The 13,568-nt window shown below is 46.9% G+C and overlaps 6 protein-coding genes across 6 annotated transcripts; 4 read left to right on the top strand and 2 right to left on the bottom strand.

Annotated features, from left to right (window-relative positions):
• Nucleotides 1–1,318: 1,318 nt before the first annotated feature.
• Nucleotides 1,319–2,730, top strand: TRUGW13939_02199 (uncharacterized protein; the record flags this gene model as incomplete). Its single annotated transcript, XM_035485393.1, has 2 exons — nucleotides 1,319–1,376; nucleotides 1,439–2,730. The coding sequence occupies 2 exons, from the start codon at nucleotides 1,319–1,321 to the stop codon at nucleotides 2,728–2,730; spliced, it is 1,350 nt and encodes a 449-aa protein (XP_035341286.1).
• Nucleotides 2,731–3,616: 886 nt separating this feature from the next.
• TRUGW13939_02198 (uncharacterized protein) lies at nucleotides 3,617–5,398 on the top strand (the record flags this gene model as incomplete). The annotated part of the gene is made up of 2 exons (XM_035485392.1): nucleotides 3,617–4,535; nucleotides 4,602–5,398. The coding sequence occupies 2 exons, from the start codon at nucleotides 3,617–3,619 to the stop codon at nucleotides 5,396–5,398; spliced, it is 1,716 nt and encodes a 571-aa protein (XP_035341285.1).
• A 724-nt stretch (nucleotides 5,399–6,122) lies between these two features.
• On the top strand, nucleotides 6,123–7,437 carry TRUGW13939_02197 (uncharacterized protein; the record flags this gene model as incomplete). Its single annotated transcript, XM_035485391.1, has 5 exons — nucleotides 6,123–6,577; nucleotides 6,648–6,816; nucleotides 6,896–7,160; nucleotides 7,217–7,316; nucleotides 7,374–7,437. 5 exons carry the CDS (start codon nucleotides 6,123–6,125, stop codon nucleotides 7,435–7,437), a joined length of 1,053 nt encoding a protein of 350 aa, XP_035341284.1.
• Nucleotides 7,438–7,439: 2 nt separating this feature from the next.
• TRUGW13939_02196 (uncharacterized protein) lies at nucleotides 7,440–9,491 on the bottom strand (the record flags this gene model as incomplete). Its single annotated transcript, XM_035485390.1, has 3 exons — nucleotides 7,440–8,806; nucleotides 8,872–9,398; nucleotides 9,457–9,491. The coding sequence occupies 3 exons, from the start codon at nucleotides 9,489–9,491 to the stop codon at nucleotides 7,440–7,442; spliced, it is 1,929 nt and encodes a 642-aa protein (XP_035341283.1).
• Nucleotides 9,492–9,915: 424 nt separating this feature from the next.
• On the bottom strand, nucleotides 9,916–11,725 carry TRUGW13939_02195 (uncharacterized protein; the record flags this gene model as incomplete). Its single annotated transcript, XM_035485389.1, has 5 exons — nucleotides 9,916–10,439; nucleotides 10,513–10,834; nucleotides 10,895–11,085; nucleotides 11,151–11,436; nucleotides 11,501–11,725. The coding sequence occupies 5 exons, from the start codon at nucleotides 11,723–11,725 to the stop codon at nucleotides 9,916–9,918; spliced, it is 1,548 nt and encodes a 515-aa protein (XP_035341282.1).
• Nucleotides 11,726–12,026: 301 nt separating this feature from the next.
• TRUGW13939_02194 (uncharacterized protein) lies at nucleotides 12,027–13,325 on the top strand (the record flags this gene model as incomplete). Its single annotated transcript, XM_035485388.1, has 4 exons — nucleotides 12,027–12,062; nucleotides 12,185–12,359; nucleotides 12,436–12,581; nucleotides 12,639–13,325. 4 exons carry the CDS (start codon nucleotides 12,027–12,029, stop codon nucleotides 13,323–13,325), a joined length of 1,044 nt encoding a protein of 347 aa, XP_035341281.1.
• Nucleotides 13,326–13,568: the final 243 nt, after the last annotated feature.

Raw genomic sequence — 13,568 nt, 5'->3', positions numbered from 1 at the left:
TATGACCGAAGTTGCCAAGTCGATGGAAATGAGGCCAGAGAGAGGAAGCATACTTGGTGCTGGAGCCGGGCCATTCCATGTCATGGGTAGGAACTGCGAGCTATCTCCGAATCTCTCTTGGAACAGGAGGTTCGATAATGTGGACAACCAAACTCGCGTTATACAAATCAAAAGCAACAGCGTCAGCACAGAGATTAGTCCGTCTCTCGACTGCGCGTTAATGGCAAATCTTTACGGCTCGTTGGGCGATTCAGGCCCAGTACTAAAAATCACCGCGCGGAAACGCAAAGGGCCCGAGAAGAGCTTCACAGAATGCATACAAAAAGCGCTCTACGCTGCTTACGGTGACTCGCAAACCATTAGTCTTGGCGGAGCTTTCTTGGCCAAGTCCGGCAAAGCACGGTATCACGTTATGCCAGATTTCCCATCGGAAAACGAACTGCCTTTTAAAAACCGGGAGCAGCTTAATGACTGGCTTACATACCATGATTTTGACGGACCGATAGTGTGCTTGTCGGTGTTGCACTCTGCGGATCCGGGCAAGAAGATGGGTTTGCGGATGGAACATACTCATGGGTTTTCTCCAGCTGGAAAAAATACTGGAGGGCATTATCATTATGATGTCGATGGCGACGAAGACGTTGAGTACGAAGGGTACTTCAATACTGCCAAGGCGATATATCGAGTGGATATGCCATGAGTCACCTTGGAACGCGATTTGCGTGACTGACGATGCTGGTCGAGTACGAGTGTCAATTGATGTATGTATCTTGAACATGAAGGTTATTAATATTTTCAAAGCCATTTCTACTCTAGGTAATCCATTCTGAAGAAACCGGGAATCCTCAGCCTAAGGTACTCCGTAGCACTGACGATGGGGCTACTAAAGTACTGGGGTCAAAATTGTAAAATTTAGTCGCCGGTATATTAAACCAACACTCCTAACCGGGCTGTGGTTGGTAGAAAGGTTGCAAACGAGGCTGGAACTGGTGCTGATTACCTACACGAGATTGGTCACTAAGGCGTTCCCTGCAGGTACTAGTACACTAAACCAACGCAATTTAGCAAGGTGCGCGCCTTTGCCGTGTTTTATTATTAGTTTCTGTAACTTCGACCTGAATCGGGCTGAGAGTCAATCAGCCTCGCCAAGGAGTTGCAATCTCCCCCCTCCTCCGAACGAGAATTGAAGCATTTGGCCGCATTTTGAAGCCTGTCTTCTTTTCTCGTCGCGCCACGTCGATGTGCTGCTAGTGCCGGCAGAGATATCGCGAATCTCATCCATTAGATCGACAAGATCGAGGGTAGAAGGGGGGGGGAAATGAAACGCCAAATTTTAGGCAGTGTGGTCGGCCTGGTTGCCTCCTTTTCCGGCTTGGGTGAGTGACGACAGTTAACAAGATACAAAGACATTTTGACTGATTTTTTTTTAATAAAAAAGCATCATCAAAATCATTATTACCATCAACATCATTACATGCCCGAGACGATTCCTCGACTTGCCCGGAGCCTTCGTATGTCGCGGACAATGGCCTCGAGTTCGACACAAGCTGTGGAATTGATTTCCTCTTTACCGAACTCGCAGAACAGACGGAGCCAACCATGGCTAATTGCATGGATTCATGTTCTGAGTACCAGCCTCCTTGCTATGGCGTAACATACTACACCCAAAACCAGACGTGTTCATTCAAGGGAATCGGCATAAACTCGAGTTTTGCGAGCACATCAGATGCCGACAATGTCGATGTCAACAGCGCGCTCGCAAATGTGACACAAATGCTGCCATTGGACACGGCTTGTCCGTTCCAAAACAACTCCAACATCCCGACGGCTAATGAGTTATCTTTTCATATTCTCTGTGGTCAGGACATGGGCGGCTATGGCGACTATTTGCCGTGGACGATACTAAGTCGAGCACACACAGACACGATGATAGATTGTATGGACCTTTGCTCGCACGCGCATCCGCTCTGTCTCGGAGTATCCTGGAATCCAGATCTCACTGCTGGCTACGGAAACTGCTATCTGAAAAACACACAAGACGGAGGGGTTCCCTTCACTCCGACTAACTATGTAGCTCATTCCGCACTTGTCACCATGCCAATAATCGGCGCGTGCTCTCCTACCGCTCTACCGGCACAGATTACAAGCGACAAAAAAGAATTCGACGTGTCATGTTTCGGAGCCCGAGCCGGAAGCAACAACTTCACATCCGTCTATAGCCAGAATATCACTGGGTGCATCGATCAATGCGCAGCCTATGGTGGACCAGAGTCGTGTATTGGTGTCTATTACGACAATTCATTTGTGGATGGGTATGAAAATTGCTATATGTTGGACAACATCGGCTCCGAGACTGTCCCTAAGAATTCTACCTATGCTGAGCTTGTTTCTGGGGACCCCTCGGGCTCGACCTCAACGCCAGTTACGTCTACAGTCCCATCGCCAACAGCAAGCAGTACCAGCACCAGCACCAGCGCCAGCACCAGCAGCTCCGGAGGTTCATCCAGCAAAGCGTGGATCGCAGGGCCGGCTATAGGCGGTGTCGCGGCTGTGGTTATTGTTTTTGCAGGATTTTTCTGGTGGCGAAGACGGCAAATTGTACCAGACGAAAAGAAATTCGCACCTATTTATCAAAGTTCGCAGGTGGACTCCCCGGGCCTACACGAGCTACCTCGTTATCCGGTAAGCGAGATGGACGCGAGGGAGTCAAGACATGAACTACCGAGCTAATAATAGCTCAATCAATGGGCTCTGGGCGGTGACTGCGTTTCAAATGTTTCCATCTGTACATAGACTTTTTTGCAAATGGCCACTTTGTTCTTTCAATTTTTAATGTTATATACTTAATATGTACCACCCATATATATACAACGGAAAGCAATTCCTGTCAATGTGAATTGACCAATATCTGCATGTGACCGCATTATTAACTTGAAATTCTAGAAAAGACTCGTACATAATACCAATAGTAGTACCAATACTAATTAATTATTAATATCCTCCTCTATAATAATACGTAATAATATGTATAGTTCAGTATAACCTCGGGCTTGGCAGCGTCGCTGTGGAGCAGAGATAAAACTAGCCGTTTCCGGCTAGCGCAAATTGAGGTCGCAGTTTCTCCCAATAAAACGTCGCGCGCGTGGCTCTTCGTTTTTTCTCTTTCGCCTTTTTCTGTCGCGTGGGAAGATAAACTGTTGGCTTTTTGCTCTCTAGGATCTAGCTTTGCTATTCTTCTCTAGAGTAGACGTGAATCACAAGCCATTGGCCAATTCAGGATTCACACGTGGATTCCATCCACACTTAACTGACCATTGACGCACCCAACGCGGGGCTAATATTTTTTAGATCTGCCCACTGCGACTTGTCTGTCAGTACAGGGATCATCCTGCGCGCTCTCTGGCTGGACAAACTGCTATTCGCTTTCTATTGTCCGATATGCAATATCGTCCGTGACACGGCTTAGACTGTTCTCTCCCATAAGCGGCAACCAATCTATAGAACTCACCACCCCGCCGTATTACCTCGTGCGATTGCTCCTGTCGCGCTAGCGCAGTTTGGTAACAGCTAAAAAAAAAGACAATAAGAAAGGAGAAAGAGCAAACTGAACTATAAAATGACTGGCCCCGTGCAAAAATCCGCTGACGACGCGGTGCTCGCGCGGCTGGGCAAGAAGCAAGTTCTTCGGCGTCGGTTTGACTTCTGGTCGCTCTTCGGTTTTGCCGTGTGCGAGCTGATTACCTGGGAAACGGTGCTGGCCCTGTTCAGCCAGGGCCTGGAGAATGGCGGACCTAGTGGGCTGCTGTACGGGTTTATCATTGCCTGGAGCTCGACTCTGTCTGTGTACACGGTCATCTCGGAACTGGCCTCGATGGCGCCCATCGCGGCCGGTCAGTACTACTGGGTATACATGCTCTCGTCGGAGCGGTACCGCGTGTTTGCCAGTTATGTTGTTGGCTGGCTGACCTCGCTCGCATGGATTGCGACGGTGGCTACGGAGACGCTGTTCGCCGGCACCATGCTGCAGGGGCTCATCGTGCTGGACTATCCCTCCAGCTTCGTGCCCGCGGACTGGCAGGCCACGCTGCTCACTTGGGGTGTGGCCCTGGTATCGACCTTGATCAACGCGGTGATTCCAGGAATGCTACCGCGGATTGAGCTTGGTACCGTAGTGTTTCACATTGCCGGATTTATTGCCATCATCGCCGTGCTCTGGCACTTTACCGACCCGTTTCACTCGGCCGAGTTTGTGTTTCGATCGAGTATGAATGAGGGCAAATGGCCGAGCCAGGGTATTTCATACTGCGTAGGGTTTTTGGGCAATGTCGCCACGTTTGTTGGCGCAGATGCGAGCGTGCATTTGGCCGAGGAAGTGTCCAACGCGGCGACGACCATTCCGCGGGTTATTACTTGTAGTATGATCTTGAACGGCATTGTTGGGTTTATTATGATGATCACGCTGCTGTTTTGCTTGGGTGATGTTGATTCGGTGATGGACAGCAACACGGGCTTTCCGTTCTTATCAATATTCAAAAGTAGTTCCCCCCCTTTTTTTTAAAAAAAAAATCTCCTTTTTGACTCCTTTGCTAATTTATCCAAAGACAGCGTCAAGTCCACCGCCGGAGCTACCGTCATGGGCGCCGTCGTCCTGATCCTCACCTGGGCCTGCGCCACCGGCATCATCACCTCGTCGTCGCGCATGACATGGGCCTTTGCGCGCGACCGCGGCACTCCATTCTCACGCATTCTCAGCAAGGTCGACCCGCGGACGCAAGTGCCCATTGTTGCCATCTGCGTTGTGGTTACGATTGCCTGTCTCTTGACGCTGATCAACATTGGATCCCCGACGGCGTTTAACGATGTGATCTCGCTCACAATTACCGGGTTTTATGGGAGTTATCTAGTGCCAGCGAGCTTGTTGTTGTATCATCGGTTGAAGCAAGGGAATATCCTACCCCACGGATCTGTGGTAGATGGACAGGACATTGAGAATCCTCTTGAAACTAGGGATGCTGCTGCCACCGCCGATCTTCCCAAAGACGAAATACCCAAAAAGGAGACTTCAACCAATCCCGTCACTGACGACGGTGACGAACAAGGAAGAATCACTTTTGCGCCAACGCAGCTCGTCTGGGGCCCCTGGCACATTCCGGGCCTGTTGGGGATTATCAACAACGTATATGCGTGCTTGTACATGGTGTTTGTCATTTTCTGGTCCGTGTGGCCACCGGCTACGCCCGTGGCTGCGGATACAATGAATTACTCTGTGGTTGTGACCGGGGGTGTGATTATTTTCAGTATTGTGTGGTACTTTATCCGGGGTAGGAAAGAGTACAAGGGGCCATTGGTGGACAAGGAGGTTGTGGAGATTATCAGGGGGGTACATGGTGATTTATAGATATGTCAAGTACATGTACAATATGATAATTAGATTTATCTTTATTTATAATAAGAAAAAGGTTTATTTAAATCTAGTTTAAAATAGACTACTTTTTTAATATTAAGATTAATACATAAATAATTCAACCAGTCCCTCACCAAAGTTTTATGTATCCTCTGATCTATCATTATCGACAGACAGTCTTTCCTCTATGATCTTTCGGGGGTATCTGCACCAGAACAGTGTTCATCCACAGGATGTGTCTGCACGAGATTGGGTCCACTAAAGATTTCCCCCTGAATTACAACTACTTAAATGGCTTGTGTCTGGTCTATCGCACTCACTGGCAAAAAGGGCATAGTTTCTAAAAAGGCCCCATACAATATCGGTTTTGCGGGGAACGCGGATATTAAATAAATTCTAATTTATATAAATTAGATCTAAATAGTTGATTAATTTACCTTAGTGCTAAGAAATAAAGATGTCTGCTTATAATGAGTAAAATCACTATCATGATTCATGAGTAATATTAATCATGTTCTGGTCTCCACCCGCAAAGCCCGATCGGAGCGCAAAAGCGTTTCCGGTTAGAGGCCGAAGACCCGGTCTTTGGTATATATGTAGCATGTATGACTCTTCTTGTGCGAAATATATCAAACCCCCCTTCAATGTGCTCTTGACTCAATATCCTGGACGGCGTCTATCGTGATTTTATCTACCCATTGGCAAAACGGCACCTTCAATGTCTGTAGTAGTCTTCGGTGCCGGAGTCATCGGTCTCACCACGGCGGTTGAACTGCTCCGCCAACATCCAACTGCTTCCATCACTGTGGTTGCCAAACATCTTCCGGGAGACCAGTCCTCCAGTGATTACTGTTCTAGCTGGGCAGGCGCAAATTGGATTTCTTACGAGGACAAATTGGGGGCCCAGACCGGCTACGAACATGTTGCTTTTCAGCGATTTTCAACTATTGCTGCAAATTTTGCTAGGCAAAGTGGTGTGAAAAGGTTCCCACTTCGTTTGGTATATGATGAAGACGATGTAAAAAAATATGGAACAGAAAAAATCCGGCAAAAGTGGTATGAAGACCTGGTCAGTGGCGTGACCGAGGTTAAAAAGGAGGAGTTGCCAGCTTGGGCGAGTTTAGGCTTGGATGTCGCAACGATTATGATCAACCCTAGCATCTATCTCGCTTGGTATGCTTTGTGCTTATTTTTTTTTTTCCTCCTTGGTCATACCAACTGTATACTGAAAGAAGAGCCCTAGGTTGCAATCACATCTTCTAGAAGCGGGAGTAATGTTTCTTCGAAGATCGTACGACCATATTGATCAAGTTTTTGACGACTTTTCCACGGCCGTTGCCATATTTAATTGCACCGGCTTGGGTGCCAGAACACTAGGTGGCATCGAGGATAAAAAAGTCTATCCTATCAAGGTATATCCCCCCATCTGCGCCTTGTGCTACGGCCATAATACATGTACAAGATCCTCGGTTGGCTAAATTAACGTAACAGGGCCAAACTTTGCTCCTTGCAGAGCCCAGTATCCCATTATCACGAATGTATATGCACAAAATAAATGAAGACGAGTTCACACACATTTTCCCTCGCCCACTCGGTGGTGGCATCATCGTCGGAGGTGTTCGGTTGCATCATGACTATAATGACAAACCAGATATGGACCTAGCTGAAAGGATTAAGCGACGGGCCTGTGAACTCTGTCCTGAATTAGGGAAGCCAGAGGATCTCAAAGTTATCAGACACAATGTTGGATTCAGACGTATGTTTATCAATATCATGCATGTCCACGCTTTTAAAAACTGACATAACTCGCAGCGAGCCGAGAAGGCGGCGCCCATATTGAAAAGGAGCGGCGACACGGCAAGTGGCTTATCCATAACTATGGGGCCGGAGGGACAGGGTATCAAGCTTCATGGTATGAAATTTCCTTTTGGCATATGTCACTTTTCATTTCCCCTCTAACAAATCACAGGGGAATGGCACAGCATGCGGTAGATTTATTCACAAAAGATGTCGCGACAAGAGCGAATCTGTGAATTTAGAGCTCATCCCCAGATACTCCCTCTGGAAAGGTTGAGAGCATCGTCTCGGTGCTGAGCTCAGTAGCTCCGTCAAGCTCTGCCAGAAGAAAAGCTTCCATTACATCATCACCAATAATCTCTGGCCACATTGCTTTGTTAAAAGCAGCAAGACATCGTCTCTTGAAGTTTTTGTCTTCCAAAGCCAGAACGCTGATTGCTCGGATTTGGTAGTAAAGGCGTTGGTTGGTTGTAGTAGGATCAGGTAAACCTGCCCCTTCAGAAGGTTGTGCTGATGATGTCTCTCCACACTCAATTTGATTGCTATCGTCGCTATTATCGCTTCCTTTTCCTGTTGAGATTTGAGTAGCCCCGTAGGCACACTCGTAAAGCATTTTAAGTAACTCGAGGGATTCCACGAAGCCTTCACACACTCTCCAATTGGAAGACCATGTTCGGTGAGTGTCTAGTAAAAGTGTAAAATCTTCCAGAAACGGGGTGCATTGGGAGTATTCTCTTGTGTGCTGTTCCACAAAATGTCCCCAGAGACAGACCTGTGCGGCGGACATCAAAGCACACGCAGCGAACGTAGACTGAAAGATATCGCGATGAGCCGGATCGTCGGTTCGACTCAATCCGCGGGATATGGAGGAAATAGCCTGGGCATTCTGAAGACACGTCGCCACCGCGTCTTCGTCTCGGTAATTGAAAGGTATGCCAGCATGATCAAATCCGACATCACCAATGTCAACATTTCCAAACGGATCAAACTGCGGTAAGTACTCCTGCTGGATAACAAACAATCCGTGGTGTATTACCCAGTGAAGATTTACAAACAACTGACCCTGGCCCAGTGACCTGTGTGCTCTGAAACTTTCCTCTGACCATTTCAGACTAGTGGGAAGATACCGTTGGTATTCAAGGAGAACGCGGTGAAACCTGTGTATCTCGCTTAGAGGATTCATTGGGCTATCCTTGGCTGTTGCGCGCCCCCCAAGCGCGTACTCGCCAGAGAGTTGGCCCCAAAGCGCGACAGCCACAACAAAGTGCTGTAAAAGACCGGATAAAGACTCGAAATTGGCGCCTTGCAACACTAGATCTATGGTTGGCGCCACACTTTCCTCGTCGAATGCATAAGCAGCTTCTGCCATAGGTAGCCGAATGGAGATAGCATCCAGCTGAATGGTAGGTGGCCGATTGCACCAGTATGAGGCCAGGCGATCCATAGTCACACATGCCCAAAAGGTGCGACGGCGACGTTCCTTTTCTCGAGGACGTAAACGTTGGTTGAATTCCCTGCGTAGTCGCATCCCTTGAGACATGCGAATAGCATGGCCTATATACATCCATCCGGACAATATGGAGCGTTGTAATAAGTCGCGCAGTCCTAAAATTAGGTTTGCTTGAATCGCAAATACTAACCAGAGTGGATGAGCACACACACACACACACTTTTGTTACAAGGAGAAGTGAAATTCAACATACTTGATTGGCTGTCTGATGTACGACGAGAAATGGTTCTGGCCTGCTCAGCATATGAGGAGGATAAAGAGGCTGCAGTCATGTCGTTTGTGTGAGCACGTGCCTCTTCATCAGACAAATAGATTGCCGACAAAGATGATATGGCGTACATAAGGAATTCATTCTGCGGCTCCAAGTACTCTGTTTCAAAAGATGGCCGATGGATACACGCACAGAGCTCTACCGAATGGTGTGTAGACCAGAATATTGCTAATAGTCGCTGTTGGAAACTATCCCTCCTAGTAGAGCTCTGCGACTGTTCAGTATCAGGCGCTTCTGTTAGCAACATGGACATGGAATGAGCGGATCCAGAAGGCGAAAATTGAGGCGGGTAGTTCGTGACATCAAGAGCATAGCCTCCCGGGAGAAGAGTGGTGGGATATTCGCAGTCATCCTGCCTGTTGCGACAGTTCTCGCATGATGGCCGTTGGCCGTCGCATTTAACCTTGCGCCGGTGACTGAGGCGATTGTAAATACTAGATGTCTGTGTGTACGATTGGGGACCAGTATACGAACCAAGTTCGACAAGCTTGAGGAGTTCGATTATTCATGTGCCGGCTCATTATTCATTCTTTATCGCATTTTCATCTGTTAAACTGGTGGTTGCAGTGTTATGTACTGATTAGCTTTGCTCTGGGTTGTTAATCTGGGGGGGAATTACGCACTAGACCCAAGTAGGGAGGACCCATCCGCATTGATACTGTCCCCATCAATTACTAACTAGTTATCTAGTGTCACTTATCATAAAAGTTAAAAGCAATAATTAGCTAAGAGAGGTGGCAACGGCATCTGTTGGGGGATTTGACGATTGTCCGAGTGGTATCACTCCCATATATGGGGGCAAAAGCATTACACAGTGCACTACATAAGCACAGCCCTAATTCAATGCATTATTGTAATTAGAGAATACAATTTCACCATAATGGCATCTTCACCAGCCATAATCCTAAATAATATTCAGATAATCATCTGCGCTTATAGCCTATATCTAAAGGCCCTGTTTTCAATGTCCGTGTAATCCGAGAATCCCGCCATCTCCCCTTGGGTAGGTTGGTCTACACTTTTATCTCTGAGTCTGTTATCTCTCCACATCCATAACCCCAGGAGAACCGTGAAAAGAATGCCTGCCCCTTCCACACCTGCCAAAGCCCAGATTGCCGTCAAATATCTCGGTTTCTCAGATGGCAAAAACAGGAATGGTCCGATAATGTTTCCTGCAGCATAAAGCACAAACTCGAGTCCATTTACAAACATGCGCTTGGTGTGACCGGCTATGTTGGATGAGACAAGTGTCCAGGATAGAATGATTGCAACGCCAACAAACGGTTGCAACCATGCACATGCCGTGAGCGCCAGCTGATGAGAAAGCGGTATTGTAGCAATACCTATCATTCCGGCCAGCGGTACCAGGAAGCCGATGCTTATTGAGACGACAAGAAAGTTAGGGATGTAGGAGTTCAGAAGGCCGAATATCACGGTCGGAATAAACTGAAAAGCGCCTACAGAACAAGGGTGGTTAATCGAGTTAATTCATTGGTACAGACGATAGAGAGAAGGGGAAAAAAATCTTACCCGAAGGCATCTGATACTCGACACTCTTAACGTCATCATAGCCAAAGCTCTTCAGAAGAGTAGTCATGAAGTTTTGGATAGCTCCATTCACAATACCCAGACACAGAGCTGCACCAGCAATGCATAATACTTTGGGATCTCTCAACGCCTCTTTAATCTGATACCACAAAATTTCTCCGTGTTTGACACCAGTCTGGTTATCGGCAATTCGCCATACAGCGACCACTGTTTCCTGATGGTTGAAAAAATAGAAATCTTTGGGTGTTGAAGGGAGCACGGCAAGGCAGAGGAGACCGTATCCGAAACTTATTGCGCCAATAGTCTTTCTTGCGGGTTAGTTGGGTCTTTTGATGGTGGACAAAGATAGTGGTCGTGTACATACGACGAATATTAGTTTCCAAGACTCCACAGGACCTGTTGTGTGGCCCAGGCCCCATGCGATTCCTGCGCCCGCCAACTGTGCGAGGCCGTTACAGCCTAACCACCAAGCCATACGAAATGGCTGTTCTTGACGAGTCCAAAACATTCCAGTAAGCAGCATCCATGCTGGAGCTATACACGCCTCGGCAGCACCTAAGGAACAATGTCAGCCAAGTCTCCTATCACTCTTTTTTTACCCAGACGTGGTCAATAGTAACCTAAGAAAAAACGAATTGCGAGAATGCCTCCGAGATTTGTAGCTGTCGGAGTGAGCAGCAGGAGAGCCCCCCATACCATCAACATACAGCTCACAAACTTCCCAATCGGCCATTTCTGCAGTATCAATGTAGATGGATATGCGAAAATCAGATACCCGAAATTGCTAATGGCAGCTACCCACGAGTACTGATTCCCACGAAGACCGAGATCAGACTGCAGTCCATATGCATTGGCATAGTTAAGAGCAGCTTTGTCAAGAAAGCCCAGAAGATAAGCGATACACATCTGTCTCTTGGTGGTTAACTTGACACCTCTTTCAGACAATACTAGTAGTGCCATTGTATCTTACCAGTGGCAGGAGAATGGAATCCAGCTTGAGTTTAACCGTCTTTGCAATTCTTTGTCGTTCGATTGGGTCGACTTGAAGAGCCTCTTGATAGAGATCATAACCGATATCACCATGGCCTAGCTCCAAAGTCTTCGTTTCTCCAATCTCCGCGGTCTCTCCATCTTTGTACGTTTCACCACCAGGTGAACGCACTTCTTCAATTGTGGTCTTCTTGTCGCAGTCCATTTTTCAGTGTATGTGTAAAAATTTATATTATACTTGAACAAAGCTCGACAATCTTCCTCCAGATCCTTGACGTCTCTACATATACTTTCATGACTTATCACAGGGTAGGACCAAAAACGGTTAGGTGCCGAGGCCGAATATGAATACGGTTAGAGGCCGAGAGATAAAGTCGGCAAGTCCGAACATCCGTTGCAGCATTAAAGTATAAACTGATAAGAATGTACAATTCTCGCAAACTGTAATAATATTTAGGAAGTTTTAACTTTCTGAATCTGCAGTATCCGTTAGTATGGATAATAAAATGCTGCGAATTCGGTGCTCCGGCACCCCCTACGAGGTACGTTTAGTTTACTCTAAATGTCGTGAAAGACATATGTTGATCTGGTTGATATTATCTGGAATTGTTATATGTAACTAGATAATTGATGGATCTGTATTGGCTAAACACTTTCCTCACAGATCGGCTACCAGCATGGCACCGCGGCTCGCGATTTGGTTGCCGGAAGTCTCGAATTCTATCGCCAATATTTTCTATTAAAGTCCCATATGGACTGGGATACGGCCAAATCACATGCGGTGAAATTCCTTCCACTATTGCAACGAGAATGGAATCATTATGTCGAGGAAATTAGAGGTAAACACCCTTATGTCTTCTGGCGTATGAGGTTTTTTTTAAAACAAAAAAAGCTGATTAACTTTGTCACGTCTAGGAATTGCTGCTGGTTCAGGACAAACATTCGAAGACATTCTCGCGATTAATGTTCGTACAGAAATCTCGATGGGATTGATGGCGGATGGCTGTACTGCGTTTTACTGGCATGGCGGGGATATTTCAATTGCCGGTCAAAACTGGGATGTAAGCAAATGAGATTTCCGTCATATAATGTATACAAACCGACTAACCTCTACGCAGTGGGAACGAGCACAGCGCGATAATATAATTGCTTTGTACATTGAGCAAAACGACCGACCAAGTATTAGCCAGTTAACCGAGGCTGGCATTATTGGAAAGATCGGTCTTAACTCAAGTGGCGTTAGTGTTACTTTAAATGCAATTCGTGCGCGTGGAGTGGATTTCAACAGGCTCCCGACTCACTTGGCTCTCCGTGCTGTGTTGGATAGCACATCTCGGAAGGAAGCAATCGACACAATATCAAAATCCGGAGTTGCCTCATCTTGCCACTTACTAGTGGGGGACCGTACCGGAGGTACCGGGCTGGAGTGCAGCTCTGGCGATGTACAGTTTTTGGAGATGAAGGACGGCAAAGTGACACATGCAAACCATTTTTATGTTCCACATATCAACAATGTTAAGGAGGCGGTCTTCCTGGAAGATTCCACCTATCGTGGCCACCGTATCGACGAACTTCTCGAAAAAGCTACTGAAAATGGGCAGCTTTTAAGTGTCTCTGTGGCAGAGCATATTTTGGAAGATAAAGGGAATTATCCAGGTGCAATCAACCGAAGCTCTTCCGAATCGAGCGCAGTGGAGACCCTATTTAGCATCGTCATGGATCTCAATTCAGTATCTGCAACGGTTAGGCTGGGAAAGCCAACAGAAGCTTTGGAATCATTCATTATGAGACCGCCAAGTAACTAGGTCTTGGACGAATTGGGTATTAGATAGATAGCATGCAATACAACGTGAGTTTTTATGATGGATGTTGTGTTACAGACCAACCATTCCAGTGACGACGTTTTCATATCTCTATCAACTGGAAACTAGAGTCCATTGTAATCAGGTCTATCCATCCGTTTACAAGATTTACAGCTCCACACAAAGGTGATATAATGTATGTAGAGGCAAACATCATGTACTGGATTCTGAAAGTAGTTGGCAACT

The sequence above is a fragment of the Talaromyces rugulosus genome, chromosome I (genome assembly GCF_013368755.1).
Source record: "Talaromyces rugulosus chromosome I, complete sequence".
In the NCBI taxonomy this organism is placed as follows: domain Eukaryota; kingdom Fungi; phylum Ascomycota; class Eurotiomycetes; order Eurotiales; family Trichocomaceae; genus Talaromyces; species Talaromyces rugulosus.
Note: the sequence above shows the minus strand (reverse complement) of the source record. Positions and strands in the feature narration are given on the sequence as shown.